A 27,617-nucleotide genomic window follows, 5' to 3' on the forward strand; every position below is an offset into this window, starting at 1 on the left:
TAATAGTACATTTAATAAAATTATTTTTCTTTTTTAAAATAAAATTATATAAATCACTAATAGCAATTAAAATAGAAAAGGGCAGCCCACTTTTTTTTTTTAAAAAAGGGCAACTTATTCTATTAAGCTAGAAGGTTAAAATATGTTGTTAGTCCCTGTAATTTAAAATTTTCTCTTTTAATTTGTAAATCCTAATCCAATAAGTATAATTAATAGTTTTTGTCAAAATTTGTCAATTTATTATATTTATTTTTGTCAATCATATGTCATGTCATTTGAAGATGGCTTAATCTAAATTTCGAATTGACAAATTTTGACAGAAAATACTTAAGATTTTAGTGATTGAATTGAGATTTTTAAAAAAATTAATATTTTTAAGTATAGATTAATCTCAAATTTTGTTAAAATATAAATTAATAACATATTTTTGGTAGAAATTAATAAATCTTAACCAAGCTAGAATCTTTTATGTATTTTATTTAAAATGTAGCCTTTAATTTTTTATTGAAAGGTGAAATGTATTTTTACATTTAAATTGAGTTTAATTGTTGGGTTTATATATTTTAAAATTCAATTAATTTGATTTTAGTTTTTCAAAACTGAAACTGACCAAATACAACCCGTTTTATCTGACTTTTCAAACCGGTTTATAATTGAACCGACTAAAACTGATTATATAAAACCGATTGGATGGATTTAATTAGTTTAACCTGCTTTTTGTACATTCCATCTTTGAGATTTAATCATTTTAGAACCATTGAAAGTTTACTTGCATCTTCCTCACTTATTACCTTGTCTATTAATATTGTTAATGAAGGTCAAAATAATATATATTTTGCTAACAGAAAAAACGGAAAGTAATTTCTTTTTAATTTGAAATTATGCCACGGTTGATGTTAGATGGTGATATGGTGGTGGATGTGTTCATTTTAGATTGAAAATTCGAACATTAAAATTTTTATTTCTTAAATGAAAATGAATCATGTATTATACAAAATATCAAAATTTATTAAAATGGGAGGTATCTATTTATGTCGGTATAAAATTAAAGTAATTTTACATCTTTTCATAATTTTTATACAGTTAATATTTTAATAATCCAAAATTTATATAATTATATTTGTTATGCATGTAAAATTTTGAATTGATCTAATATTTATCATATCGATTTAAAAAGTGTATATATTAATATTCATTGAATTGTTGAAAATTTTTTACATGAAAAATAGTTAGAAAATTTTAATTTACATCAAATTTAACATGTATGATTTATATGAATGGAACAAGAATTATGATGGTTGGTTCATTAAAACAATAATTATTGAAAAATTACAAAAAAATTATAAAATTATTTTAAAATTTCACTGATGTAAATGAATTTCAAATTTTTGGATAAAGAATTCAAGATCTACAATAGAATAAACCATTTTTTTTCTCTGTTTATGCCCACTTAGCAAATCTATCTCATTGAAATTGAAATTTAAAAAAAAAAAACGAAAAAAAAGTCACCGGCGAGACCACGACTGGTAAATCTAGAACAAGTGGACCAAATAAATAACAAAGTAAATATATGTTAAATAAATGACGCATTATAGTTTTTAAATTATGTTTGTGAAGAGTGGATAAAATAATACTTATACGTACAATATTGGATAAAGGTTTTAGCAGTTCAGCTGTGTGATTAGTGATTGACAAATGCTTATATTATTAAAGAGTGGTTGATTGAGTTATAATCATGAATTTCATTAAAATATTTTTATTTTAAAGAATAATTAGTATTATTATAAATATATATTTGTCTTATTATGTTTTTATATAATCTTCAAATAAAATAAGTGAAAAATATCATTTGAAAATTGAATAAAAAAGTAATAAATTCATATAAAATTGGTGCCATTCTATTAATAATAATTTGTTAATATATATTTATAGATATGCTCTTTTAATATGAAATATTATCATCAAAATCCAGTATTTATAAAATATCTTTTCTAATTATTTTCATTTTATATATTTAGATTAATTTTAAAAAATAAATTCATAGTATATAATATAAAATTTCGAAACAAGTTAAATAAATCTTTTCAACATCAAATCCAAGTCCATTAAACAGGTATGATCATATCTCTTACTTAATATTATATTTAAAAAAATCCCTTTCAATATCTAAGTGAGACAATTATTTTAAACAAATATGGAGCTGCTCTGAGTGTGTTGCCAACTTGCCATCCATATAAGCGGCTTTCATGAGGCACGTGGCCTAGTTGTTTAGGCATGCGCAAGTAAGCAAAAAGCCTGCTTCAGCCTCGTGCATGGCATTTCACCTCATGAGCAATTCGTAAGCCCATATTTAAGTTAAAAAATAGTTACTTACTTTAACTCTATTATTATGTTGTCATTCATGTTACAAAGAATGTTGGATTCCTACATCAATCTTTTGAATCGCCCATTTTAAAATAATCATAATAATATTTTAAGGAATACTCAGTAATATAAAATACAAGACTAAATTGTTAATGAGAAGTTCTAGATTTTGAACATTTAAATTTGAGTTTTATTGTGTGTAAGTTATGAATGGGTTTTGTTCAATTCTTTCTTATTCTTTGTCTATTGTGCTTTATATTAATTTGATTCTATGTTATAATTGTTTACAAGTATAGATAGTGGTGGAACAGGAAAACTTTTTTTGGGATTGAACTAAATTGTATATTTTTATGATAGTAAAAATACAATTTGAGTATAGCGGATGAAAAATAGAAAAGAATTGAACAAAACCTACACGTTGCATGCCCACACAGTAAAATGGAAGATCCATACATTGCAATTACATATAGTAAGACTCGAGCTTGAATATTTTAAAACTCATGATCTCCACTTTCAGGTTATTTTACCAAAATGACCCAAAAAAATATTACAAAAATGGCCCATGTTAAAAAATAATCACCCAAATAACTTGAAATGAATGGTAAAATGGGGTTGGGGGGCTTAATGGTTGACACCACCTTGATTTTGGACCCAACAATTGCCTGATGATTGTGTTAGGCTTAGAAAATTTAATTTTTGGGATTAGGGGACTTAATGGCAGACACTTGTGTATTTTTTTCATACAACATCACATTGGTATACATTTATACCAGTATTTGAAAAAAAAATTTGGTTGGGGTTATAAGTGGTCGGCACCACTTTATTATATTAAAAAACAATTTTTTCTTTTATGTTTTTTTAATTTTTTTTCATTCTCTTCTGCTTCTCCCTTTGTTTTTCTCCATCCTTCATTTCTTTTAACGTAGTTTTTCTATATTTTTCATTTGTTAAAACTAGTCCCTATACTTTTATCTTTTTGAACAATTTAATTTTTTCGAGTGAGGCGAGCTTGTGGACTAGTTTTAACAAACGAAAAAAAAAACTATGTTAAAAGAAATGAAGAAGGGAGGAAAACAAAGGGAGAAGCAAAAGAGAATGGAAAAAAAGAAGAAAGTTAAAACAACATAAAAGAAAAAAAATTAAATTGCTCAAAATGAAAAAATATAGGGATAAATTGTAGGATTTAACTTAAATTTTTTGTTTGAAATGATGATTTAACATGCCATGTCAGCTTCCCGTTGCACCGTTAACGGAAATTAACGGCTTAGTGACTAAAATATTACAACACGATAATATAAGTGACTAAAACGTAACATTTCAAACATAAGTAACTAAAATGTAACCTGAGGCAAACAAAAGTAACTATTTTAGTAATTTACCCTTCATAATTTAATATCCACAAAGAGCATAATTTATTTACTTATATTTTTTTTTCCAAATATAATTTTAAAATAAACTAAATTATTAATTTCATACAAGATTATGGGGGAAGGTAATGTGTCATTTGTCAAACCATTAATTAAACATTATCACAGTGTGAACATACCAAAACATCAAAATATACCCTTCCGTTTAACATACATATATATAAACACACACTCAAATCCCATATCGATCATAAATCAACAAACCCTCAAATTTTACACACAAAAAAGAAACTATATAGCACAATCCATCAAGCATGTGTGCTTTGTTTCCAGTATGTGAATGGCCCTTAGATGCTCCTATTGGCCACCAACATATCATCAGTGGTGCCTTTGCAGGCTTTGAAAGCTTTGATGATTTCCATCATTTTACATTCCCTGATGATCTGCCTCGAATCCAGCTCGATCGACCGATGTTGTCTGCCGGAGATACCGGTGATGAAAACCCAACTACCGTTGAGAAGAAGCTTAACCACAACGCGAGTGAGTGTGTCCGGAGACGAAAGATGAATGACTTGTACTCGTCACTTCGTTCAATGCTCCCACCATCTGAGCAAACGGTATGAATTGCCATCATATATATATATATATTATATTGTCAAGTTTTTTCGGTTCAGATCAATTTTGATTTCGAGTCAATTTGTGGTTTAAGTTATTTTAAGTTCAAACTATTTTGAGTTCTGGCCATTTTGAGTTCAATTCATTTGGGTTTTTTAGATAATGTATTTAGGGGGTTTGTCGCTTTAGATTTGGATTATTTTTTGTTACTTTCAAAAATTTTGAGGGGCTTAGTGAGAATTTCCAAACATTTAAGGGATTTGATTAAAGTTTTCAAAAAAATTGAGAGCACTTATTAAAATTTTCAAAAGAAAATTGGGGTCTAATTGAAACTTTCAAAAGTTTTAAGGGGTTTAATGAGAATTTCCAAACATTTTGGGAAATTTTAAGAGGACTAATTAGAATTTCCAAAAATTTTGGAAGATCTAATTAAAAATTTTAAAACTTTTGGAAGGCTTAACTAAAATTTCTAAAAATCTAAGGGTATCTAATTAAAACTTTTTAAAATTTTCAAACGGCTTAATGAAAAATTTCCTAAATTTTTAGGGATTCAAGACCCTCTAGCTTCTATTATGTTCTGCTCCTGCACATTCCGCTCATTTCCAGTTTAAAATATTTTAGATTCGAGTCATTTCGAGTTTAGATTATTACAAATTCAAGACTTTCGAGTTAGTTTTAATTTCTGATCAATACTGAGTTCGAGTTGAATAAATTTAAATTATTAATTTTTTATAATCAAACCTAATTAAATCATATTCAATTTAATCGAACTAAATTTTTAAATTCGAATAAAAATGTATGCAGAAAAGGTTGAGCATTCCGGCCACAGTTTCAAGAATGTTGAAATACATACCAGAGTTACAATTACAAGTGGAGATATTGCTACAAAAGAAACAACAAATTCTCTCAACCATTTGCAAGCAAGATGATCATGACCTTAGTAATCAACATCATCAAAACAAAACAAAATTATCGGACGGGTTTAAAGTGTCGCCGTTCACGGTTTCCGGCACTAAGGTTACCGACACAGAAGCGACGATTCAGATCTCAACGTTCGGGCCGACGTCTCAAGGGATTCCGCCGTTGTCACCTATATTGCGTGGATTAGAAGAAGATGGTCTTTTTTTAACGGATGCTTCTTGCTTTGAATCTTTTGGTGGAAGAGTGTTCTATAACTTGAATTTTCAGGTATGTGTTTCAAGTTCGGGTTTATATTTGATACACTGAGTCGAACTTTTAATTTTTTTGTTTGATTAGATAAAAATATAAAATAAAGAAAATTTTAAAATTTTTTATTTACATAAAATCAGGGGTAAAGCAATAAAATATAAGGGGCTAGAATTGTAATATCAAATTTTGGAGTCAAAATACAATTTTATTCTTACATTTAATTATAACTTTATAATTTTTAAAGGGACTAAACATAGAATTTTACAAGTTTTGGGGTCAATGCCCCTACTTGCACCTCTGTGCTGCCATAAGAACATATGAAAAGCCATTTTTTTTTGGTTAAAAAAATAAAAAAAAATTAGCTTTATTGGTTATTTCATGATTGTTTGAACTAAATTGGATTGTTTGGTCAAACTAATTGGACTAAGAATTGGTTGAGGTATTAGTCTAGAGAAGGCTTTGAACCGGTTGACTAGGGAATTGAACGAACCAATTGAATTGGCGAACCGATGATTTAACCGGTTAGACCACATTATGACATTTTTTTTTTCATTTTTGACTAGTTCTCAAATTTAAAGTTCAACTTATATAAATTGTTTTTAGTGAATTACAAGAGGAGAGCAAAGCCTCAACAACAGCGCGAATAGCGCAACTCAAACTCAAATTCCACACTTGGAATGATGAATATCCTAAATATCAAACCAACACACGAAGTTAAATTCAACTTATATAATTGAACTATTATATCAACTAAACCTTTATTCTTTACAATCATGTCATTGATATATAAATCTATATACTAACAATCTTAAAAATAAATACAATTTTCACATCACCAATACACAAATACATACACTAATAATGCTATTTTCCTTCCCCCAAATATTGGATTATTTTTCTAAAGTAAAAATCTAAAAAATTGATGTTATTTTCTTTATTGATAATGCAGGTGGAAACAACGTATAATTTGGAAGCAATGCTTTTGGTTTTGAATGAGAAGCTTTTGTCCTTATATAAGAAAGGGAAAGCTTGATTGCAATTTTCTTTTTGTTATTTTATAATTTCAGAATAGTCCCTAGCTAGATAGTTTCTTCTTCTTCTTCTTCTTTTTTAATATATGAACATGTATAAAAATTTCTAGAAGCATAATTTATTATTGAATTAAATTAAGGGTAAACTATCAAAATAGTCACTTTTGTTTCTTAGGTTACATTTTAGTCACTTACGTTATCGTGTTGTAATATTTTAGTTACTGGGCGTTAATTGTCATTAACGGTGTAACAATAAGCTGATGCGGCACGTTAAATAATCATTTCAAACAAAAATTTTAGGTTGAGCATCACTTAAATATTTCGATGGATTGTATATTGAGTTTGACTTACTTATTGTAAATTCGTCAAATTTGCGTTACAAATTTTCGTTCAATTGCAACTAGACAAAATTACTAGTAGTTATGATATAGAGATGGACACAATAGTTTGATTACACAATTTGGAAACTTCCTATGTTTGTGGGGCCTTACCCCGAGATTAATCCAATATAAACTAATAAGTACAAGTAATAATTTAAGTTCAATTCATTAACCAAGTTGCAACATCACTTTTTACTCGAATCTAGATCACTCTTCCCAAGAAACTTAGTTGTAAACTGATGAACGGTTTAGTTTGCTTAAACACATATGCACTAAAATTCAGTTCCTCGATGAACAAATAAAGTGCTCTTTACTCCTATACGTTAAGCCCAAAACACCTAATCAAAATATAATCAATGTGAATATCTAATTTTACACAAATAACTGCCAAATAAGTCTTCAATCAAAGAGTATTTCGATAGAGATATTCTCAATATTAAACTCCTTCAAAAATAAATATTTTGTTTATGAGAATTTCAAGTATATTGAAATGTTAATTCAATTTTAACATATTTTCAGTAATGGCTTACCAAAAATCTTTAAAGACGAGCAATTAAAACCTCAAACAAACTTGAACCAAATAAAGATTGCTATCAGATGTGATTGATTTGTAAACCCTTTTAATTTAATGCAGGGATGAAGTCAGTTTTAAGGGTCGAAAAGAAATTATATATTTTATTATAGTAAAAATATAATTTCATCATTTTAATATATCTTTATAATTTTTAAAGAAATAAATTAAATTTTTATCAATTTTAAAGGGTTAAAATATAATTTTATTTTTATTAATTTAAATTTTTATAAATTTTAAAGAAACTAAATGAAATTTCCCTGCCATTGAAATTGACACCCATTGCCATCATTTTATTCAACTTCCTCGTCCTTGACGGGCTTCAACATTTTTCTCATTTTGTCATCAATTCCGGCAGTGCTGGAAAATAATCCCAAAATCTGCCGACACTCGGCGGCGGAGTGATTTCACTTTTAATTGAACCCTCTAAATTATTTAAAATTTCCATTAATTTTTAAAAAATTTAATTAGATATAATTTTTTGAAAATTCTCAAAACCCCCCAAAAAATTTTAAATATTAATTAAACCTCAAAATCTATAAAAATTTTAATCAAGTCCAAACTATAATGTCAAGTTTCACCACTTCTTATGAAATAACAAAAACAATGTTAGGAGAGTTTTGCCCTACTTTAAGAGTTCAATACAAAAAGACTAAAGGAACGCCTAAAATCTAAACTAAGAGAAGACTTGAGAAACACTCAATTCTACATTTAATCATAAGTACCAAATTAGATATTAACCCTTTTTTTCTTTTCCACGTTTTAAGCAAATGGTGGAGCTGATGCATTGTTCTCTCTAAGACCTAATTATTCTCTCTTTTAAGAACAAAAAATATTGCATAGATCATGGAGAATATTCTTTTGAAGATTATATTGTTTATTATTACTTTTTCACTTATCATCTCTGCCTAAAAGGATTAATTTAGTCACTTTCTTTATATATATATATATATATATATATATATATATAAAGATGGTCAAAATAACCTGTGTGATATTAACAGCTTTAGCATTTATATAGCTAGGCAAGCTTTTCTCAAGACACTACTTTTTAGCTGACAAAAAAAATAAATGTCAACCTAACAGAGATTTGGTTGTCTACTGACTGTAATTACAAGCAAAACTCCATGAAATATCAACAATGGCGGCAATGCCATGAATGTGTTCATAGAAGATAAAAAAAGAACAGAAAACTTGTCCTAGAAAGTCTTGTTAATAGCGATTTTGCATTATTGGTTTATTTGTTTGCATTAGTATTACACATGATAGAATTGTTATATATGAATGCCAATGGTTTAGGATGTTGTCGTTTAAGTTGATTTCAGGTGGACCTATTTGTGGATTGGAATACTCGTTTAAGTCTAAAGGTCCGTCCGAAACTTGAGAGGGTTTGAGAAAAAGTATTTCACTCGAAAAATGGGTCTGGACAAAAAAGGGTCAGTTTAAAATATGGGTTAGGCTTGGGCTTGAATATTTAACGCCCAAGCCTGGTCCAACCCAACTCATTTTTAAGTTTATAATATTTTATATTATGTTAAATTCTTTTTATATATTATGTAATTTAGAACACGTTAAAAAAACATATACTAAATATATAATATTACTCTAATTTTAACATTAAAACAATGTTAAGATGACAATATAAAAATTTTTAATAATAAAAATTGTATAAATTATTAAATATTAAAATAAAATAAATATTTTTTTAAAAAATATTAGTGGGCATAAAATGGGCTTGGGTTAATCTTTTGCAAATATGGACTAGTTTCGGCAAAATTTTAGACTCATATATTTCGGGTTGGATTGGGCTTGGGCAAACATAAAGTATTTTAATATCATGTTAACCGATACGACCCATGAACACCTCCAATCTTAGGCAAAGGCTTTGATTCTCTAAAATGAAAAATTTGCAACATGGACACTTTAAAATGATAAAAGTATAAATTAATATATGGTAAAATTATATTTTAATTCTTAAAATTGATAAAAATTGATTTTTTCCTTTCAAAAACTATAAAATTATAAGTTAATGCAATGGTGAAATTGTATTTTAACTCTCATAGAAATATATAATTTAATTTTGATCATAAAGAAAAGGATAAATCTCAAAACTATACTTGAATTCGGTCTAATGTGCAATTTTATGTTGAAAAGGATAAAACCATATATTTTTATTGGTCATCTATTAAAGAGAAGGAAGGGATTCACGGTGAAGCTAGAAATTTTTTAGGGGAAGGTCGAATTAAATTGTATATTTTTACGATAGTAAAAATAGAATTTCACTATTTTAATAGCCTATATCTTTATAATTTTAAAAGATTAAATCATATTTTCACTATTTCGGGAGCCAAAATATAATTTTACCATTACAAATTTAAAATTTTATAAATTATAAAATAACCTAAATAAAAAATTCATTTTAGGAGACCGGAACCTTGCCTCCACTGAAGGGATTATTGGGATTTTTTATGTGAACTAAAATTTGAAAATGAATTACACCAGTAAGGACTTAGTTGGCTATATATATATATATATATCCAATTCAATAAACATCGTTTTGATTAAATTTCATGATGTAAGAAATTTTTTAAAATTATTTTAATTTAAATCTAAATATATTTTAATTACTAGGTTCTAATTATAGTTATTTGGATTTCAGATATATTATTTCTAATTTGAAGGGAAATTAACCCAACTTAGGTCTAACTTTTAAATTTGGTAAAATCATAATATTATGTAAATACTTGCAAAAATAAAATTAATAGAGATTATATAAATTAATTATTTAATTATTAGAATTTCAATACACCTCTATAAAATGCATTTTTGAGTTATATAAAAGTAACATATGAATTAAGGGGTCCATATCTAGCAATTGGGTGTGTTTGAATACAGATGATTCGGTAAGGATCGACGAGGGTTTTGCAGCTGATGGAGGTTATGTGAGAGAATATAATGGTGAGTGGGTCATTGGGTTCTCCAGATATTTGGAGAATTGTACAATGTTAGAGGCAAAGCTTTGGGGGATATTGAATGGATTGAACCTTATTTTGGATAGACGATTCGAGAATATTCTAATTCAAACAGATTGTATCGAAGCCATTAACGCCATCATGGAGGATTCTTCGGGTAATTCAAATTTTGCCTTAGTCAAGAGAATTCATCATACTCTTAAAATGTTTAAGCAATGGAAAATTTAGCATATTCCTAGAGAAGAGAACTTAATTGTCGATAGTCTTGTCAAGACTATTTAAACTAGGAGAATAGGCTTAAGACTGTTTGAAGATCCTCCATTTAGGGTCTAGTTTATTTACATTGTATTGTTATTTCTTTCACCAAAAAAAGTAACATAAGAATAAAAATAGTGCAAACATAATTAAATTTACAAATCAATACATCAATAATCACAATTAGAATCAATATCACAATGTTAAATCGGACCGATAAGTAAAATATATTCATACTTAAATTAGAATAAATTTAAACAGATTTACAAGTGATTTATAATAGTGAGGCTCAAATCTATTTGAATCCTCATATGGTCATTAAATTAAGATTTCATTAACAAATATTTTTTAATTAAAAAATTCAAAAAAATATGGATAATTATTATTTATATTATGCATTCAAAATTCAAATAAACAATTTAATTAATTAATATTTTATAAAGTAAATACAATATAAAACATTCAAGTAGCCATAGTTGTACCAAAATTTATAATTTTCTTTAAAAATATGATTTTAGGTTAAGGTTAATTGAATTGAGACATTAGCAAACTAGGGATTTGATAGTGACCCCATAGCCCTAGCTAGCATACCCTTTTGTTCTTAAATCCCATAAATACCCTTCAACTCCTCTCAATTTCCTTTTTAATCCCATAGAAAATGTTATCAAGCAGACGATACGTCAATGGTGGGTATATATTAATTTGTTTGGCTTCTGAGAAAAAAGGGTTTTTTTTTTTGCATTATTATTATTATTCATTGATGATCATCAAATTCTTCACCGTAACTTCAGTCATCGTCTTGGTTCTTTTAACGATATCCTTACTGGTGTTGCCGCTGTTGCTGCCGCCGTTGCCGCCGCCGCCGTGGATGATGCTGCTGGTTCCGGTGTTGATCATGGCGCTGCTGTTTTCATTGGCGTTTTCGCCGTCGTTGGAACCCAACATTGATTTCACTTTCGTTTGATGTATGTATACAGCATTTCTTTTCTTTCTATATCGAACGCCATTGATGACTAAGAAGCTCTATAAACTCCATTATTTTGTTTATTTATTTTAACCAATATTCCTACTCCGTTCAACATTCATGAAACTTGAAAAAGAATTTCATGCTCAAGGTTCATGTCATAGTTTTTTTAAGGTTAAACTATATAGCACAATCTATCAAGCATGTGTGCTTTGTTTCCAGCATGTGAATGGCCCTTAGATGCTCCTATTGGCCGCCAACATATCATCAGTGGTGCCTTTGCAGGCTTTGAAAGCTTTGAAGGTTTCCATCATTTTACATTCCCTGATGATCTGCCTCGAATCCAGCTCGATCGACCAATGTTCTCTGCCGGAGATACCGGTGATGAAAACCCAACTACCGTTGACAAGAAGCTTAACCACAACGCGAGTGAGCGTGTCCGGAGACGAAAGATGAATGACTTGTACTCGTCACTTCGTTCAATGCTCCCACCATCTGAGCAAACGGTATGAATTGCCATCATATATATATATATATATATATAAGTTTTTTATCATTTTTGATTTCGTGTCAATTTGTGGTTTAAGTTATTTTAAGTTCAAACCATTTTGAGTTCTGGTAATTTTGGGTTCAATTCATTTGGGTTTTTTGGATAATGTATTTAGGGGGTTTGTCGCTTTAGATTTGGATTATTTTTTGTTACTTTCAAAAATTTTGAGGGGCTTAGTGAGAATTTCCAAACATTTAAGGGATTTGATTAAAGTTTTCAAAAAAATTGAGAGCACTTATTAAAATTTTCAAAAGAAAATTGGGGTCTAATTGAAACTTTCAAAAGTTTTAAGGGGTTTAATGAGAATTTCCAAACATTTTGGGAAATTTTAAGAGGACTAATTAGAATTTCCAAAAATTTTGTAAGATCTAATTAAAAATTTTAAAACTTTTGGAAGGCTTAACTAAAATTTCTAAAAATCTAAGGGTATCTAATTAAAACTTTTTAAAATTTTCAAACGGCTTAATGAAAAATTTCCTAAATTTTTAGGGATTCAAGACCCTCTAGCTTCTATTATGTTCTGCTACTGCACATTCGGCTCATTTCCAGCTTAAAATATTTTAGATTCGAGTCATTTCGAGTTTAGATTATTACAAATTCAAGATTTTTGAGTTAGTTTTAATTTTTAAGCAATATTGAGTTCGAGTTGAATAAATTTAAATTATTAATTTTTTATAATCAAACCTAATTAAATCGTATTCAATTTAATCCAACTAAAATTTTAAATTCGAATAAAAATGTATGCAGAAAAGGTTGAGCATTCCGGCCACAGTTTCAAGAATGTTGAAATACATACCAGAGTTACAATCACAAGTGGAGATATTGCTACAAAAGAAACAACAAATTCTCTCAACCATTTGCAAGCAAGATGATCATGACCTGCACTAATTTCCCTGCCATTGAAATTGACACCCATTGCCATCATTTTAATCAACTTCCTCGTCCTTGACGGGCTTCAATATTTTTCTCATTTTTTCATCAATTCCGGCGGTGCTGGAAAATAATCCCAAAATCAGCCGACACTCGGCGGAGTGATTTCACTTTTAATTGAACCCTCTAAATTATTGAAAATTTCCATTAATTTTTAAAATTTTTAACTAGATATGTTTTTTGAAAATTCTCAAAACCCCCCAAAAAAATTTAAAAATTAATTAGACCTCAAAATCTATAAAAATTTTAATAAACTCCAAACTATAATGTCAAGTTTCACCACTTCTTATGAAATAAAAAAACAATGTTAGGAGAGTTTTGCCCTACTTTAAGAGTTCAATAATAAAAGACTAAAGGAAAGTCTAAAATCTAAACTAAGAGAAGACTTGAGAAACACTTAATTCTACATTTAATCATAAATACCAAATTATATATTAACCCTTTTTTCTTTTCCACTAAGAAAATGATGGAGCTGATACATTGTTCTCTCTAAGACCTAATTATTCTCTCTTTTAAGAACAAAAATATTGCATAAATGGAGAATATTCTTTTGCAGATTATATTGTTTATTATTACTTTTCACTTATCATCTCTGCCTAAAAGGATTAATTTAGTCACTCTCTTTTTTATGAATTTATATATATATTTGTTTCAAAAAAAGAATTTATATATATATATATATATATATATATATATATAAATGGTCAAAATAACCTGTATATGATATTAACCTGGATAATATATATATATATTATTACACCAGTAGGACTTAGTTGGCTATATGTGTATCCAATTCAATAAACATCGTTTTGATTTAAATTTCATGATGTAAGAACTTTTTAAAATTATTTTAATTTAAATCTAAATATATTTTAATTACTAGGTTCTAATTATAGTTATTTGGATTTCAGATATATTATTTCTAATTTGAAGGGAAATTAACCCAACTTAGGTCTAACTTTTAAATTTGGTAAAATCATAATATTATGTAAATACTTGCAAAAATAAAATTAATAAAGATTATATAAATTAATTATTTAATTATTGGAATGTCAATACACCTCTATAAAATGTATTTTTGAGTTATATAAAAGTAACATATGAATTAAGGGATCTATATCTAGCAATTGGGTGTGTTTGAATACAGATGATTCGGTAAGGGTCGATGAGGGTTTTGTAGCTTATGGAGGTTATGTGAGAGAATATAATGGTGAGTGGATTATTGGGTTCTCCAGATATTTGGAGAATTGTACAATGTTAGAGGCAGAGCTTTGGGAGATATTGAATGGATTGAACCTTATTTTGGATAAATGCTTCGAGAATACTCTAATTCAAACAGATTGTATCGAAGCCATTAACGCCATCATGGAGGATTCTTCGGGTAATTCAAATTTTGCCTTAGTCAAGAGAATTCATCATACTCTTAAAATGTTTAAGCAATGGAAAATTTAGCATATTCCTAGAGAAGAGAACTTAATTGTCGATAGTCTTGTCAAGACTATTTAAACTAGGAGAATAGGCTTAAGACTGTTTGAAGATCCTCCATTTAGGGTCTAGTTTATTTACATTGTATTGTTATTTCTTTCACCAAAAAAAAGTAACATAAGAATAAAAATAGTGCAAACATAATTAAATTTACAAATCAATACATCAATAATCACAATTAGAATCAATATCACAATGTTAAATCGGACCGATAAGTAAAATATATTCATACTTAAATTAGAATAAATTTAAACAGATTTACAAGTGATTTATAATAGCTGAGGCTCAAATCTATTTGAATCCTCATATGGTCATTAAATTAAGATTTCATTAACAAATATTTTTTAATTAAAAAATTCAAAAAAATATGGATAATTATTATTTATATTATGCATTCAAAATTCAAATAAACAATTTAATTAATTAATATTTTTGAAAAGTAAATACAATATAAAACATTCAAGTAGCCATAGTTGTACCAAAATTTATAATTTTCTTTAACCCAATAGGACTTAGAAAACTATGATTTTAGGTTAAGGTTAATTGAATTGAGACATTAACAAAGTAGGGATTTGATAGTGACCCCATAGCCCTAGCATTCCCTTTTGTTCTTAAATCCCATAAATACCCTTCAACTCCTCTCAATTTCCTTTTTAATCCCATAGAAAATGTTATCAAGCAGACGATACGTCAATGGTGGGTATATATTAATTTGTTTGGCTTCTGAGAAAAAAGGGTTTTTTTTCATTATTATTACTATTATTCATTGATGATCATCAAACTTTTCACCGTAACTTCAGTCATCGTCTTGGTTCTTTTAACGTTATCCTTACTGGTGTTGCCGCTGTTGCTGCCGCCGTTGCCGCCGCCGCCGTGGATGATGCTGCTGGTTCCGGTGTTGATCATGGCGCTGCTGTTTTCATTGGCGTTTTCGCCGTCGTTGGAACCCAACATTGATTTCACTTTCGTTTGATGTATGTATACAGCATTTCCTTTTGGTTTCTTTTTTCTTTCCATATCGAACGCCGTTGATGACTAAGAAGCTCTATAAACTCCATTATTTTGTTTATTTATTTTAACCAATATCCCTAGCAAATACTCCATTCAACATTCATGAAACTTGAAAAAGAGATTCATGCTAAAGGTTCATGTCATAGTTTTTTTTAAGGTTAAACTATATCGCAAGTCCCTGTACTCTTCATAAATTTAAAATTAGTTCATTTACTTTTATTTTCAGTAATTTAATACTTTTACTTTTCAAAGTTCAGATTCGATCAAACGAAACAAATAAATGGAACTAAACGATTCAATCAAACTGGTTTGTTTTTTTTTTAACTAAACAAACAGTTGCTGATGACTCGATAATAATGAATTCCAAGTCGAATCGACTAATTCGATCTATTTTTCACTTTGATCATTTCCGGAGTTTTGATAGTTTCACTTGAAAAAGAATTTCATGCTCAAGGTTCATGTCATAGTTTTTTTAAGGTTAAACTATATCGCAAGTCTCTGTACTCTTCACAAATTTAAAATTAATTTATTTACTTTTATTTTCAGTAATTTAATACTTTTACTTTTCAAAGTTCAAATTCGATCAAACGCAACAAATAAATGGAACTAAACGACTTGATCAAACTGGCTTGTTTTTAACTAAACAAATAGTTGCTGATGACTTGATAATAATGAATTTCAAGTCGAATAGACTAATCCGATCTATTTTTCGCTTTGATAGGAGTTCGTAATAATATCAAATGTTATTACTATTTTGACATTTCTAATTTCCGGAGTTTTAGTCCCGATTAGAATAGGTGCGGACAAACTTTCTAGTTATGAATTTGTATTTTTATTTTGCAGATACTCTACATTTATGATGTTATATTATATAACTAACAAAATCATATTAAATTAAAGTGCACGAATTAAATTTTAAACAGAAATATAGTAAAGGGTTAAAACAACAATTTGACCCTTATAAATTTCAGTCGTTTCTTAAAACTATCGTTATAGCTGGTTTGGGATTGAGATTTGAGGGGTTTTAAAAATATTTTATTTTATTTGGGAAAAGAAATTATTCAAAGTTTGTAGTTAATTGGTATTAATAGCTTATAAATTCTAATTAAATGAATGTTTAATGGCCCTCATTAATAATTTTACTTTCTTAATTTTGGTTAGTGTTCTTTCTTTCTTTTCTTTTAATCCCTGACATTGATGGATAATTCATAGTAGAAAAAGTAACTGAACTAATTAAATCATACCAATAAATGAGGAAACTAAGAGTTTATCTTTTGGTTAAAATATGCCACAGGTCTATGTATGCTTAGTAAATTTGGAATTTAGTCTATACACTTTAATTTCTAGAAATTTAGTCCCTCCACTTTTCAGATTTCAAAATTCAAATCCAACTATTAACACTAAAATTATTTTATTAAATTCAGGTTCATTACAACACCATTTTTTTAGTTACATTGCCATTAAGTGAGTTTTTATTATTATTTCAAACTTAAATTTTGAAATCAAGAAAATTAAGAAATTAAATCTTGGAAATAAAAAATATGGAGACTAGATTCTGAAGTTTTGAAAATTACAAAGACCTATAACATTATTTAACCTTATAATTTTTAAAGAGTAGAGAAAAGTAGTTGAAGCACGTAGTAAATGAAAAACCAGGAGTATAGTTGAGGCATTAGTAGGCGAAGTTATTGCATCTGTGGACGTATGGTTTTTATTCGGTTTAATGATAAATTTGATCACCAATGTTTGTATATTTTGTCAAAATGATCCTAATTGTATTTTTTAGTTTTTTTAATTATCAACCTTTGATTTTTATTTTTAAATTGTTTTTCTAATAGATTTAGTGAATAAATTTAATATTTCAATCTTTATACGTTTGTTTACTATGAGGTTTTTCTCTTGAGTTAATTTTTTGACAAAACATGACGTTAGTGGTCAAATTTATCATTAAATCATTTTATTTTGATATATCGATATTAATATGTTTTGATGTATAATTTTAGATATTTTTAAAAAATATTTTTATATATTTATATTTTAATTTTTAATAATATACATATACATATAAATATAATTTTGATTATTTATATTATGATTTAAATTGTTGAGTTGATATCACTGATTAATCGAGACAAACTCGATAATATAGATAATGTATGGAAATACAAAGATCTCATTAAAAGAATAACATTTCTATTGATATTATCTATATCAAAGTAATAATAAAGTATTAATATTATTTATTGTATGCTATTTTTAAATAGATATTTATATTTTAAATTTATGTAATTTTAGTATATAAGTACGGTAGTGGTGAATTCAGGGAGTTGGTAGAATGCAGTCTCCTAAAATGAAAATTTTTTATTTAGTTCTCTTTATAATTTATAAAATTTTAAATTAATAATGATAAAATTATAGTTTAGCCCTCTTAAAAATATAAAAAAATTTAATTTAATCTTTTTAAATGATAAAATTATATTTTTAATATAGTAAAGATTTAAAATTTAATTCTTACATAAAAAATTTTCTAATTTTCCTCTTGAGTATAGTTATCTAAAAATTAAAAAATTAAAATGGCCTAGAGCACCACTTGTAATGCGGGGGGGGGGGGGGCGGGTTTAGCTGTAGGTCCTCGAGCAGTGTGGCGTACAGCAAAGGAGACTTGATGCATGAATCTTCTGAATTTTAGACGCCACTTGGCGGCCTAGGTCAAACCCTCATAGCCTTTCCCTTTGTTTTGTTTTATATAAGTAAAATTTTTTAGAGTAATTTAATTAATATTAATTTTTAAAGTGAGTAAATAAAAACGATTAATTGCAATGTTAACGTTTAATTTTATATAAATTTGATTAGTATAATAATAAATTTAGCTATTATAATTTACACATTTATCAATTTAGTCATGATTTAATAAATTTAACCCGCAATACTTTATAAATATTGAGGTTACATTTGTTGAATTTTTAGAACCAATATCAATTTAATAAAATATGTAAACATCGAGGGTTAAATTTGTTATTATACCAATAAAAATTATGTATGTTGACAAAAGATATTAATGATATGATTAATTGTTCTTAATTGCTCACTTTTAAAATTGAGAGATTAAATTGCTCCAATTTTTAGAGAGACTAATTTGCTCAATTTAAAAATTGAGGGCTGAGAAAGTCTTTTTAGCTTTTACATATATGGGGGGCAAAATTATCAATATATATAATTTTTTTTTGTAAAATGAGATTTAGGCCAAACTTTTTTATTATTTTAAAAAAATAGGCTGTTATGGTTGATAGGGCAAAAACACATTCAAAACACTTTATACAAAATGCGCTTTTTTTTCTTGTAATGCATTACTTTTCTTGGTTGGATGGTTATATGTTAATGTTTTTATCTATGTGGCTTAAATTTGAGTTCTCTCCGATGTTATTTAGTTTTTTTTAATTCTTGTTGTTTCAAATAAATTTGGGCCGCACGGATAAAAACACCAACATTTAACCATATGACTAAAGGAGATGACATATCAAAGAAAAGTGTGTTTTGGATCCTAGCACATTTTACCCAAATACGGCCTGACTCAAAATGTTTGATATTAGCACATTTTATGCTTATCCAAGCGCGACCGATTCAAAATATAAATCTCAAATTTTACTCAAACCTGCTAATATTTGAAAATGGCTAACCCAATCAGTTTTAAACCTCCCCATATTTTTTATAAATATTTTAATAATTTATATTATTTTTAATGTAATATCTATTACTTCACGTTTTCTTCTCTTATTAATATATTAAACGTAGACAACTTTAACATATATTTTAAGGCTTACATTGTTGTATTATACATTTTATTTTATTTTATTTAAATTACATAATATATATAACTAAAATAATAAAATATATTGCAAAGTAAAAAGGATGGGGCAAAACTCGAGTCTTGAATATTAGAACCTAAATTTAATTCATATTTTAAATTCGCTTAATTTTGCTAAAACTCATTTTTTTAATCTCATACTTCTGTCCAAACCTTCCTATATTTCAAATGAACCTTCAGACTTAGATAACCCAATATCCTTGAATAGGTCTAAGCTCGAACAATCCAAATCACAAACCGATAAAAATAAAATAAAATTTTTGAATTTTTTTTACATCCTTAAAACCAATCAAACCAACTATCAAACATAATACAAATAGTTTTGAAACTCATATATATACAAACAAATTGGTCAAATTTTATTGAGCTTTGCAAGGAGGAAAACAGTAGCAGAAGTGATGGCGGGGATGAATATATCATCGTGGATTTTAAGGTTAGTTTGCCTTTTGATCATCAAAGCAGTCACTGGGACACCAAACAGGTACAAAAATATGTCTTTGGCTCCTAGACCAGAAAACCCTGACTCTATTAGCACTTCTTGTAGTACCTCTCGAAACCCTTCTTTTGATATTTCTTTTCCTTCAGCTGCTGCTTTGTATTTCTGCCACCAAATTTCAATTTTGAAAAACGTTTTAGGTTCTTTTCTGTTGGTGATAATGATATCGGATTTACTTACATGACGGTCTGTAAGTTTTTTAAAGTTTTAAGTGATGACATGATATAATTTCAGAGTTTTAGGTCATTACACCTTAATTAATCCAAGTTCAAGGATCAAATCATGAGCAAAATAAAACTTTAGGGGCCAAGTTAAGAAAAGTTATTCAATTCAAGGACTAAATGTTACTTTATCCTTACATTTGTATTTGTTTTTATTTTTTTTTTTGGGGGGGGGGAGGAGGCAATAATGATATCTGATTTACTTACATGACTATCTATAAGCTTTTGAATGTTTTAGGTGATCACATAGTATAATCTCAAAATGTTCAGGGATAAAATAAGTAAAAATTGTCAAGTTTTGAGATAAATGTGAAGGGAAAAAAGTTTATGGACCAAATTTAGAAAAGTTACTAAGTTCAAGGACTACATATTGTTGTATCATTGCATTTGTATCCGGTTTTTTTTTTGGGAGGGGGGAGCAATAATGATCTCAGATTTACTTACCGTCCATAAGTTTTTAAAATTTTTAAGTGATGACGTAGTATAATCTTAGAGTGTTTAAGGACTAAATATAAGAAAAGTTGTCAAGTTATCATTGGTGGAGCAAAAGAAAACGTTTAGAGACCAAATTGAAAAAAATTATTAAGTTTAAGGACTAAATATTGCTTTATCCCTATATTTGTACTCGTATTTTTTGAGCAAGAATTATCTTGGTATACTTACACTATGGTTAATAACTTTTGTAAAATTTTAAGTGATGATGAGATATAATTCTAAAGAGTTAAGTAATTATAACTTAATGAAATTCAATTTTAATAGTTAAATTAAGAAAAATTACTAAGTTTCAAGATTGAAGTGATGAAAAATGTTAAGGATCAAATTAAAAAAATATCAAATTTAAAAATTAAACGTTGCTTTATCCCATATACATAGGTAGAACAGTACGTTTAGTTGCGGCTAATGTAAAAATAGTAGTAGTAGTGAGATTAGATACTGTAATGTGAGACGAAAAGTAAGCTAAACAGCACCCAATCGCCGATCTAAATCTACCCTTAATGACTAATAAATTTATACACTACCAAAAAACCCAAAAAATTATGTTCATAAGAATTTATATATTATCAATTAATTAGGTATTGCCACTTAATTAAAAAAATAAAAATCTACATGTTTATTTTTATTTTTTAAAAACAAATTACTTAATTGGGGGTACTCAAATACTAACCTCAAAGGCAACATTGAGAGTTGTAATTTTTGGTGCACTTAATTGAGGGCTTCCAAGCTTTTTGTTCAGTTCTCTGTAAAAATCATATCATTACGTAAATGCATTTAAATACATACTCTTTTTTTTTCGCTTGAATTACAATTATATCAATGGCCTTCGCCTCCTAGCTAAATGGGAATATTAATTTTCAACCCTCCAAAAAAACTTAAAACATTCAACTTAACACTTTTAACGTTAGCCTTTGATTAAATGGAAAAATTATATTATTAACTCCTCTTAAAATTTAACAACTTAATTTAAGTTTTTTTAATACAAAGGCCTTCCCCCCCCCCCCGGTTAGATGGGAATATTTCTTTTTAACACTTCAAAAAGAACAATTGTATTTTTAACCCCTCTTAAAAGGTAATCATTTAATTTAAGGTTTTTTTAACACAATTGGCTAAATGGGAATATTGTTTTTCAGCCCCTCCTAAAAAATTAAACATTCAAATTAGCAAATTTCATCCTTCAATAAAATGGAAAAAACCCCATATTTTTAACCCCTCTAAAAAGTACATTTAATCAATGTTTTTTTAAACCGAACTGGTCAGGCCACCGGTTCACTGATCTAATAGGTCTGACAAAAAAATTTAAAAAAATTCTCATTCAACCGATTTTTTAGCCGATTCCCAATTCAACCAATCTGGTTCCAACAACATTGAATTAAATCTAATTTTTTTAGTACAAATTTTTTACTTTTTAATCCCACAAGATTTTATCATTTTATCTCGATTCTTCTAAAAAAAAATCTAAAGACTCAAATTTACGATCTTAAAATTTTTAAAGTTTCGACTTGCTATTAACTAAAGGACTTGTTGATATATAAACATGTTATTCTAATTACACATTTAATCAACACTACTAAATGCAATTTTTATTAAAAAAAACATTTATAATGTTAAAAGGCAGAGATAAAATTACTCGACGGTGTCGCATATGGCTCGAAAGAATGTAGCTGATGTCCAATTTGTCTTGCCTTCAAAATATGTCTTGTAACATCTCTCTATTGTGGAATCTATTTCCTTTCGCTTTTTATTTCCTGCATTCCCATTCCTATTTTTTAGAGTTGATAACAACGAATACAATATAATTATAAATACATATTTGATTTTAAAACGGGAATATAATTGGACAAAATTCACGCATGATAAGACTAGAAATGAAGAAGTTGATTGAGTCTTAGTTCGATTGGCATGGACATTGTTGTCAGTGCAGGAGGACGTAGGTTCGAGTGCGTTGAAGCGCATTATCTTTCTATTTAAAGGTTAAGGGCTATGGGTAATTTTAGGCATTGTATAAAAAAGAGTAGATATGATAATAAAGTAGAATAAGATTAATGTTCAAAAAAAAAATAACGTGATAAGCTTGAATTCAACATAAACAAAATCTCTCTACATATACACACATATAGACTATTTATATAATGGAGGAGATTGAGAGGAAAATTAAAGAGAAATAATACCAAAAGATGATGTGTTTTGGCCCATGATCTTGATCTTCGTTTTTTTCTTGGGAAGCTTGTGTTTTGTATGGAAATTGAATATAGAAATTTTGAAGTAAAAATGAGGGTTTATAAGGGATTTTTATAGGTAACCCCAAGAGTAATGAAACTTTGAAGCTAGGAAGAGTATATATTATTGCATTGGAAGACCTAGGAATGAAGCAATGCTTTAGGGAAAGAAACTAAGATTCCATGCATGGAAAGAAAAGAACCTCTTTTGTTGGGTAATTTTCCACCAAAAAGTTATTCTTTCTTAAAATCCCTTTGATTTTTATATTTATTTTTTGCTTTATTATTAAATTGAGCCCTAAATTATACTTCAATTTTAGATTAGTCTTTAAAGTTTTTTGGCCAAAAATGATCTCTACACTATTGGTTTGCCCTAGACCTGTCCATGGGTCAGGTGGCCCGGCCCGGCCCGACGGCCCACCCCGAAATATGGGAGGGTTCGGGTAAAAATATAGACCCGAAATATGGACTTGGGCAAAAAAACGAGGCCCGTTTAAAAAACGGGCCGGACTCGGGCACCACTTTTTTGGCCCGAGCCTGGCCCGGCCCGGCCCGAATATAATAAATATGTATTTTTTATTTTTATTTTTTAATTTAAAAATACTTTTAAAATATTTTTATTTTTATTATTTTTAAAATACTTTTTTAATGTTTATTAAAAAATGGGCCGGGCCCGGGCTTATCATATTTTTCCTGGGCCGGGCCTGGGAAAAATTTTAGGCCCATATTTCGGGCCGTGCCCGGGCCTAGGAGGCGGGCCGAAAAATTTTTTTGGGCTTAGCCCGAACCCGGCCCGGCCCATGGACAGGTCTAGTTTGCCCCTATTTTACCCAAAAAGCGTATGACGTGGCATCCGATAAGAATATACCACAGATTATGTTTTTATTGGCTGATATATTGTCTTTTGGGGTACAAAATTGATAGTTTAGGACCATTTTCACAAAAAAAAAAGACTTTTAAGGATCTATCTGAAAATTGGGGTATAGTTTAGGGGCCAATAAATGAATAAATGCCTTTTTTTAGTTTTTAATTAGCTTTCTTTGTGATCGGAACTATTGTTTTCATTTTGGCATATTATACGAGTCAAATGCATTTTTGGTAGAGATTTGTGGGCTTTGTTGGATAGAATTAAATTTAAAATATTTTTATATTGAATAAATTGAGTAAATTTTAATTATTAAATTCAAAATTCATTTACATACCTAAACTTAAAATAAAATAAATACTTACTATGGAGAATTTTAAAAACTCAATATTCTCGATTAAACGAATCGGTTGATTCGATTTAGCATTATAATTTGTGCAATTTATTTATTTTTCTTATTTAGTCGATTTATTCAATTCTTAACGTATAAAATTAAATCGTTCAAATTGACCGAATTAATAAAATGCAAATCATTTATCTTATTTATTTAAAAAAAATTCTTGAGGTTTCCATAGGAGTTGGGATTTCGGCAATGGAGGTTGAGGGGGATTTCTTGGTAGTTATAACGAAGCTTTAAGCAACATACATTGATCAATCGAAAATTAGTAACCACATATAGGAAGCGAAACAGATTGTATTGAGTTTTATGATATGTAAATTTTAGCATATCAAGATGGGGCAATCAAGTTGCTCACCCCAAATAGGGGTTTTGCCGAAAATGTGATGTTTGGTGGGTGGAGGATGACCCGACGGTGATTTAGAGACTGGTAGAACAGGAGGGAGAATCCACTCTTCAAGTCAATTGAAGTCCATCGATACGGTGACGGAGGAGATTAGAAGATTCGATTATAGCTAGCAGAGTAAGATTGCTTCAGATCAGAGCGATTCAATGTTAGTTTTAGGTATCTAAAATGATAGATAGCATGTAGGGTGGGTCGTGAGAGGAGAGAGAAAGATTGTTTAATTCTTGTTTATTTAGATGACCGAAGGTATTAATTATTTTTTTTATAAAAATAGTTTTGTTAATCTTTAGAAGGAAAATGTATTAATAGCCAAATATCATATATTATTGAACCCTAGGGAAGGGGCAGACTACCCCATTTGTCTTCATTAAAAGATGATTAAACTCTTCTCTAGTAATCAGGTAAAATAAGGCACAAAACAACAATAATAATGAAAAAAACAAAAGAAGAATAAATCTTAAAAGTTGAAAATTTATTGGCAATCTAACTACACATTTCAATTTTAATTCAAATTTAAAAATTTTAAATTAATTTAATTCAAATTTAAAACTTGAAAATTAAATTTAATTCAATTTAAATCGATGACTGCTTAAATTTAATTTACTCAAATTTAGAACCATAATTTTTTTTGAATAACTAATTCAATGACGCAAGCTCAAGTATCAAACATGAATAAAAAAAAGAGTCTGAAATAATTAGACTCTACAACTCAATTGGCAAATTTCAAAATAGTTTAAACTAGAAATGAATCGAACTCGGAATAACCCAAAGTTTCCAAAAATTTTAGAAGGGTAATATAATTCTTGACTCTTAAACTTGGCAATTAGGTCTGCTTTGGTATCTTTACTCTTTTTTTTTTTTACTTTGGTACCTAAACTTGATAACTAGTTCCATTTTAGTTCCTGAACTTAGATTCCGTTAAGATTTTGATGATGTGACTAGTGTTCTTGAAATATGATTGGATTTGTCAATTGAACTAGTTGGGTTGAGACATATCGATATACTAGTTTAAACAAAGGGGTTGAACTGATTGAATTGGAAACGGCTCGAAACAAGTAAAAATTGAAAATTGGAGAAAAAAATTCAGTAGTTGAATGGGTTAACCGATTTAATCTCCCTTTTTAAATTATGAATTTTTAATTATTTATCTATTTATTATTAGTCTAGCAATTGAACTGATTAAACCGATTAAATTGAAAACTAGTGGTGGTCAAATCGATTTAACCACACATCCGGTTATTAGAATATTATATGTGACACTCTAATATTGTATGACCATCACTTGAAAATAATTTATATAAAATTTTAATTTTGTGTGATCATGTGGCATAATCTCACATCATCAAAATTTTATATTTTTCAATCCAAATTCTAAAATTCAATCTAATTAATTTGAATTTGAATTTCATTCATTTTAATTTGATTATAAAATTAACATATTGGATCTTAAATGATCTAAATATAAAATAATCGAAACCCTTAAAATAAATAATTCAAAGTTATCCGAACTCTATTATTAAACATGACTTGATTGAAAATTTTGAAATAACTCAAAACAGAAATAATTTAAACTAAAATAAACTAAACCCGAAATAATTTTAACTTGAATTATTTAAACTCGAATTAATCTAACCCAAAACGTAAACAATCTGTCAAATTAAAAGCCTACAAGTCTAGCATGGCAAAAAGAGATGGGGTAGCATGATGAATGGGAAACTTGGGATCAAAAGGGAACGAGTTAAGATAAGATTCATTCATTCCAGGCACAAAAAGAAGGGGCAGTACGTTGACACAACAGTTGATGAAATTAGGGTGAGAGACATTGAAACCCCATTCTCATAATGTCTCTTTCTCTATTTTAGGGTTTTGAAAGATATTTCTATTTTTGGATTAATATACTATTTCTTAGTTGAGTTTAGTTTTAATGTTCAAGTTGATATTTGAGTTTTTTTTTTCAATTTGATATTTGAGTTTGACTTTGACAATTAACTTGGAATTCGGACCGGATAGTATCATGTGGTCCAATGAATATTTAACACGTGTGCTCAAGAAAAAAACGTAGGTACTTTGTTGAGAAACTCATGTACTAAATTAGACATTGAAACCAAACTCGAGTGCTTAATTGAGACAAAAGAAACTCAAGTACCAGATTGGAAAAAAAATCAAGTTTCAATTTGAATATTGAAGCTAAACTCAGATGCCAAATTAAGACAAAAAATATTTGTTATCAAATTGAACATTGAAACCAAACTCAAGTACCAATACATAAATTTTCTTAGCCAATTTCTTGAAAGGTCTAATTATGAAACATTTAAATTTAATGAAAATTCATTGAGGTTAATGTTTGAATCAAACAAATAGAAGGACTGAATTTTTAAAATAGAAGTAAAAAGACCAATTTTCAAAAGTTTAAAGAGTACAAGGACTGAGGGAAAATTAAACCTTATTGAAAAGGCCTGGCTGCAAGTTGGCTGGCTGAGTACCGACATTTGCAGATAGATCACTGTTTCCATTTGATTTCAATGTAACTTCTCTATATAAAATATATTTAATAATTTTGGATAATAAATATAATTACAAGACATAAATATAACTATAAAAACAATAATAGTATAAGGAAAAATGATTTAGCACAAAGAAGTTTTTTTGGTTAAAATATGGTACAAGTTGATGAATTTTTCGAAAATTATGAATTTAATATTTAAATCTTATTTGTGAAATTAAAATTTTTATCGAAATAAAAGAATTTCAATATAATATATCAAATTCTAACCCGGATAGAAAATATAAAATTCATATAAAAATTAGAAAGTTTATTTCGTACATTGGGTAACACATATCTGTTAGGGTATAATAAAATAATTTTATTATTGTTGTATTAAATATTAACCCTAAAATTTATTAACATGTTAAAATTAATTTAAATATTAAGATACATATAGTTGACATAAACATGATATAAATATCCATAAAATTTTACTCCTCAAG

At 28.0% G+C, this 27,617-nt stretch overlaps 3 protein-coding genes across 3 annotated transcripts; 2 read left to right on the top strand and 1 right to left on the bottom strand.

Moving 5' to 3' along the window:
* Positions 1-3,840: 3,840 nt before the first annotated feature.
* Positions 3,841-6,966, top strand: LOC105761577 (transcription factor ORG2). The gene is made up of 3 exons (XM_052623401.1): positions 3,841-4,348; positions 5,151-5,534; positions 6,466-6,966. The coding sequence occupies exons 1-3, from the start codon at positions 4,046-4,048 to the stop codon at positions 6,547-6,549; spliced, it is 771 nt and encodes a 256-aa protein (XP_052479361.1). The 5' UTR covers positions 3,841-4,045; the 3' UTR covers positions 6,550-6,966.
* A 4,926-nt stretch (positions 6,967-11,892) lies between these two features.
* On the top strand, positions 11,893-13,286 carry LOC128034659 (transcription factor ORG2-like). The gene is made up of 2 exons (XM_052623402.1): positions 11,893-12,195; positions 12,987-13,286. Exons 1-2 carry the CDS (start codon positions 11,893-11,895, stop codon positions 13,125-13,127), a joined length of 444 nt encoding a protein of 147 aa, XP_052479362.1. The 3' UTR covers positions 13,128-13,286.
* Positions 13,287-19,760: 6,474 nt separating this feature from the next.
* LOC105761578 (uncharacterized) lies at positions 19,761-23,034 on the bottom strand. Its single transcript, XM_012579431.2, has 4 exons — positions 22,914-23,034; positions 22,373-22,490; positions 21,413-21,485; positions 19,761-20,131 (listed from the first exon to the last, which is right to left on the bottom strand). Exons 1-4 carry the CDS (start codon positions 22,936-22,938, stop codon positions 19,883-19,885), a joined length of 465 nt encoding a protein of 154 aa, XP_012434885.1. The 5' UTR covers positions 22,939-23,034; the 3' UTR covers positions 19,761-19,882.
* Positions 23,035-27,617: the final 4,583 nt, after the last annotated feature.

This window comes from Gossypium raimondii, chromosome 11 (assembly GCF_025698545.1).
Source record: "Gossypium raimondii isolate GPD5lz chromosome 11, ASM2569854v1, whole genome shotgun sequence".
NCBI classification, from domain to species: Eukaryota; Viridiplantae; Streptophyta; class Magnoliopsida; order Malvales; family Malvaceae; genus Gossypium; species Gossypium raimondii.